The sequence below is a fragment of the Brachyhypopomus gauderio genome, unplaced genomic scaffold, assembly GCF_052324685.1.
Source record: "Brachyhypopomus gauderio isolate BG-103 unplaced genomic scaffold, BGAUD_0.2 sc82, whole genome shotgun sequence".
Classification (NCBI taxonomy): domain Eukaryota; kingdom Metazoa; phylum Chordata; class Actinopteri; order Gymnotiformes; family Hypopomidae; genus Brachyhypopomus; species Brachyhypopomus gauderio.
Window position 1 is genome coordinate 1,023,807 of NW_027506903.1, and position 5,645 is coordinate 1,029,451.

At 43.1% G+C, this 5,645-nt stretch overlaps 1 protein-coding gene across 1 annotated transcript; it reads right to left on the bottom strand.

Annotated features, from left to right (window-relative positions):
* Positions 1-48: 48 nt before the first annotated feature.
* Positions 49-4,848, bottom strand: LOC143493179 (lipoprotein lipase). The gene is made up of 10 exons (XM_076991393.1): positions 4,616-4,848; positions 4,056-4,231; positions 3,651-3,830; positions 3,431-3,539; positions 2,930-3,163; positions 2,405-2,647; positions 2,127-2,247; positions 1,698-1,874; positions 1,300-1,407; positions 49-1,185 (listed from the first exon to the last, which is right to left on the bottom strand). Exons 1-10 carry the CDS (start codon positions 4,704-4,706, stop codon positions 1,059-1,061), a joined length of 1,566 nt encoding a protein of 521 aa, XP_076847508.1. The 5' UTR covers positions 4,707-4,848; the 3' UTR covers positions 49-1,058.
* Positions 4,849-5,645: the final 797 nt, after the last annotated feature.

Below are 5,645 nucleotides of genomic sequence, written 5' to 3' on the forward strand. Positions count from 1 at the left end.
GAAAGGTGTCATTGAATATTATGTTAATCAAGCTTTATATACAATTTGGATGAGCATATAGTAAAAAAAAACACATAACCAGCTCTTATTCTGTTAAAAACACATACCAGGCTCTTATTCTGTTAAAGAAAATCACTGGTGGTCACAGTTTAAAAACTTTGCAGTAGTATATGAATGTACAAAGGTATCAAAGGTTTTCAGTTTTTTAAAACAATATTGATAACCTAAAAGTGACCTGTGCTATAACTTATTAATATTACGAGCTATAAAACTACCAGTGAGTGTAAGTTAAATAACTTTATCTGGGCCTTGCAAATGTATGCAAGAACCAAGTTAAAAAGTGCTTGACGTAATACTTCTAGAACCTCCTAGTATAACATATACTTCATGAAAAAACACATCACGCTCTCCTATAAATATACATTACACAATATACATTACACACAATAACATCACATTGATTTCATGCATGTCTTGAGTTGAAAACACAGCATTCTAGAAAGTGACATTCTAGATTTGACATTCACTGTATGTGAATAAAACATATATTTCAGCATTTTGAAAGCAGTGATTGGAATGTTAAAATCTTGCATCTCACTGTTAACTATTAAGAAGAGGTAGGTTGAACTTAAACAAGGTGGATAAAGTTGTTCATCACACTAACCAGATAAAAGGATCAGATTGCAGCTGTGCATTAATATACAAGTATTAATGTATGCATCATAAGTACATCTGTTAGCATGCATTCTGATATATAAATAATATATTTAACATACTTTTACATATGTAATATTAATAAAATTAACATAATAAGCACAGTACTGTAACAGACCTGAATTTCACACAATTTTTAAAGCTATTACTAAGCAGCACCCATAATGCACTGTAAGAATTTATTTTTTTCCACATGCATAATCATTATCAATCAGCATACACTCCCCTTTAAAAATGTGATCCCTGAAATATTTGCTAAGGCATTTAGTTTAATTGCAAATATTCCCATTCACAACAGTTCTAACAGGCACTACCCAGGCCTTTCTATCCCCCTTAGGGAGGTGTTATTGTATGGGTGTCTTCTTCCTGTGGACTTCACTGGAGTTTGCTGTAGGTTCAGAGTTCATATCTGCTGTCATTTCACTGTCATCCTCCTTGAAGAAGCTGCCATGCATCTTAAGTCTATGCAGCCTGTAGATAAGGGAGGGGGGGGGGGGGGGATGGGGGGGTAACCATTAGGTTCAACACCCTCTAATCAAAACTGGTTCAGATTTGAACTGAATCGTTTCACTGAGGCACACTTACCTCGCTTCTCTCCGGCTCTGTGGGCTCTCGTCGGATCTCACGAAGACGACAGAGTCACCACCCTGAGTGAGAACTCCAACATCCTCGTATTTGGGCCTGAAGGTCCGCCTGAAATTTAAAGATGAAAAAGCCTCAACACATGGCAGCACGGGGCGTTCCACGTCCTTCGAAGGAGCTGTTTGCGTGTGTTTGTGCTGAAATATGGCTCCATGACTGCAAGAGCTTGCTCCCCAAACATGGTTTAAGTCTGATATTGTAAAATATGACTTAAGTCCACATTTTAGCTTCCTTTGAAACATTAATGTTGATAAGATGAAGACGAGCACATAGAAGTAAAAGTTGAAACATTAAATGGGTTAAAACAAAAAGCAAGCCAACCGTGTCTAACTCAAACTCACCTGGCCTGCGTCTCTCCGGACTTAATTCTCATCCTGCGGATCGTGAACTGGTTGCTGCTGAACAGCCCAGAGAGGTAAGAATCCCTCTCCCACCGTATGGTAAGAATGAGGAGGTCCCCGATGTCAGTGTCACACGCCACTAGGAAGGAGACCGTCGTGTTGGTGGTCATACTACGCCTGCAGGAGAAAGGAAGTTGGGAAGTGCCACCCAGAACCTTTCTTACTGGGAACCAGGCACTGGGTTGACTCACGCAGGGCAGAAACTGGTGATTCAGTACTGTTATCCTAAACTGAATGACCAGATTGCAAATTTTTTATAGTATTTAACAAAGATGCAGAGGGGCTTTAAAGAATATTCGTTGCTTAAGAGAAAATTTGAGTAAGCAGTAATGTTATGGACAAAGTGTCTGGTGATAAAATGGTACTCACACAACCACAGGGATATTGTTGCTCTCATCACGGGTTCCAAAGAGAGAGATGATCACGGGCTGGTTCTCTAGACTCATGTCTTTCTGGCTGAAGAGATGCACTTTAACCTGGTAATGGAAAACTGCACGCAGAAGGACAGACACGGCATTACGACCTACGCTGGACGCACACGTCGGCCCGAGCAGGCAGGCGCGGTAACGAAAAGGAACTCGAAAACACGTCTATCCACTTCGTTCGCGCCCTTTAAATGAATGCGGTTGAGTCTCGCACGGACTCACCCTTGTAGGGCATGGCGTCGCGCGTTTTGAGGTACATGCGGACTCCGCGGGTGGAGCGGACTTTGCTGGTGTTGTAGCCCAGTCTGGTGCAGCGGTTTTTGCGACAGCTGAGACACAGGCCCCGGTTGAAGGCGTCTTTGGAGCTGCAGCGGTAGGCCAGGCTCTGACGGTCCTGGTTCACCAGCGAGTCGATGAACAGGTGCACCGAGCGCTCGTGAGAACACTTCACCACCTGGTCCACATCTGGAAGGAAGGAGAGGGAAGGGGTCAGCCAACCTTTGACCTTTCAACCCTTGGAATTCAAAAGAATCTTTCTACTTGCATCCTGCAAAGTTTAATGTCGACAGGAACGCCCTTTGACCTACACTGATCCCCCTAACTCAAAACAATCAGCAGCTTTACGACAGATAAAGCTTCAGTTGGCGTTGTTGGTTCAAGCCGATGCCACTGAACAATCTCTGCGTCCAGCAAACGTGACCGCAGGCCTGCGATGGCGTTGTGGTGATGGTGACCTGGAACACCTACTGTGCAGGCCGTGGGTCGTGATCATCCTCATGGCGTTCTGTAAGCTGCACCCGGGCTGGAAGGTGCCGCCGTTGGGGTAGATGTCCACGTGGCCCACGGGTCTCTGAATGCCAATACTCAGGTCCGGCGTGCCTCTGGTGTTCGTGTGTAGGACATCCACAAATTCAGCGTCGTCGTTGGATAGACGCCTCGGCCTGTCCGCGTGTTCGAAGGTCGGACCGGCCGGGTCGAGACCTTCGGATCAAACATGATTGTATTTATATATGTTGAAAAGGCATAAAAAATGGACACGAAAATGAATGTGGCAGGTTTGGCATTTTTCCACCACTGTGTGACACAATGATATATGGAGTGATTCAAGTTAAAGTGATGTTAGATATTCTTAAGTGCATCAAAATTCCTTAAACGAACTCAATCAAGAAGCCAATAAGAGTTTTAACCAGAAAGCTGTGTTTTAGTGGTGGAGTGAGAGATACGACTGATTTAACTGGTGGTTCTAACCCGTGATCCTGTTGACTTTGTTGCCAGAAAGGTTCCCGGCGATGCCGGCCACATGTGCTCCAAGACTGTAGCCCAAAACGTGCAGCTTCTCGAGGGGATAGCCCAGACTCTTCACCGCCGGAGACGCCAAACAAAACACAGGAGTAATGAGACCTTTTGTCAGTTACAAATACAAGCCCTGCTGACCATGTGGAAACGAATGACCTCTTAAACTTCCCACCTCCAACCAGTTGATGAATTTGGCCACATCCATCCCCACCAGCCTGGTGTTCTGGGCGGAGGTGGGGTAGTGATGGCTGGCCCGATCCAGCCAGTCCACTACAACAACGTTGGCGCCAGACTCACGCTCAAACAGAGCAGACACCAGCTTCGAGACCCAGCTCTCAAACAGTCCTGCAACCTACAGGAGTCAATAATGTAACCGTGTGTAACTGTTGAGCCAAAAAGGGTCACCTGTTACACATCAACCTAACATTACTGCCTAGCAGCTATTACATGTCATTTTGATAAAGTTTAAGTTTAGTATTAAACCACAAGTTTAGAATTATGATTTTTTCCTATTTCCTCTATATCCAAGTCTGTGGCTACAGGCCACAACCCAGGGAGCAAAAGCCCTTGAACTCACCGACCAGCCATGGATGATCAGAAAGGTCTGAGCCCCAGTCTTGAAGTTGCAGGTGGAGACGCTGTCTCTTCTCCCTGGGACGAGGTAGCACACGTCCTCGTCTGGGAACTCCTCTGTCCGCACTGAGAACTTGGACTCAATGTGACCATAATCCTCAATCCAACCACTGGAATTGCCTGATAATTGTTTAATAAGTCACATCTGATCTTGAATGATCTTGAACGACAACAATGCCATGACCGAACTGACCAACCACAGACCAGGGCACTCTTTAAAGCAGAGATCAATGTTTAATTAAAGTACTTATAGATATATGTACTTATATCTTTCTAGTCTTTAACTTATTGTTTATACAATCACACAGCTGCTAGCAAAACTGCATAAACTCGTGTAATCTTAATAACTGTCTTTTTACGCTTCAAAGCATTTCCATCTTTTAAACGCCTACATGGAGCAGTTTGATACAAATTTGACCCAGACATATAGCCACCTGAGGACATAAGATATATAACAAATAAAATTGTTATTATAAATTCTAGTTGTAGCTATGAGGAACTTACTTGCAAAGGGTGTTTCAGTCAATTTAATGTGAACATCGCCGGAAATCAGAGAAAGTCCAAACACCAGCAACAGGACACATTCTTTCCCCATAGTAGCAGTGTGCAAATGTTTTTATGTAATATAAGATCAAAAGGACCACCGCAAATCGACAGCAAACTGATAGCTACTAACAGTTTAGACTCCTGCCGCAACATCGGGGTTTTATACTAGACTAACTTCACTCTTTTTTTGAAGTGAGTTGTGGGCGTGGCTAAACAGCCGCACAAGAACGTCAACAAATCAAGCGATGCGACCCGCAGGTCTCGCGCCTAGAAAAGTGCGCGCTTATCTCAAATTCTTCCCACTGCATTTTTAGTTTATAGCCTTAAACTCACCATGACGAAAGCTGAACTAATCATAATTGCCAGGTTTTCTAAATAAGTTTGGATCATTAATTGCCTTTACGGTTTCCTCTAAAAACCTTTGAAATGTGTTTCAGCTACAACAGTCTATTTCACCTTTAGAGTGTTCTAGAAAACGTATATATTTGATCTTAAATTAACAATTTGTGGTTCCGTGTTTTCTGCACTTCGAATTAGTTTGTACGTGCGTCTGTTTGACGGCGTGTCAGGAGTTCTTGGCGCAGATCACGTCAGATCAACACGTTTTGTTCGTGTTTCGTCATCAGAATCACGCTGAGTGCGTCAGACTGCGTTTCGGCATGCCCATTACAATAATAAATGGCTAATGATATTCTAATTATCCAGACACTATGTGTACTGAACGTTATTCAGTTTGACATCATTTTGACACATTAAACCTCTCTGGTTTTTTTATACTTAATAACATCTTATACATAATTTATTAAATGTTTATAAATAAAGTAAATGTTTCTTTGATTGGTGCATTTATGTGATGTCCTATAAACTTTTTCAATGTCTTTGTGTTTGCATGATCTGTGTCTCCCTCTCCAAATCGCCACCGTGTCCCTATGCACACCCCCCCCCCCCCCCCCCCCCCCCATCAGTTCTGAGATATATTAAATGTCTG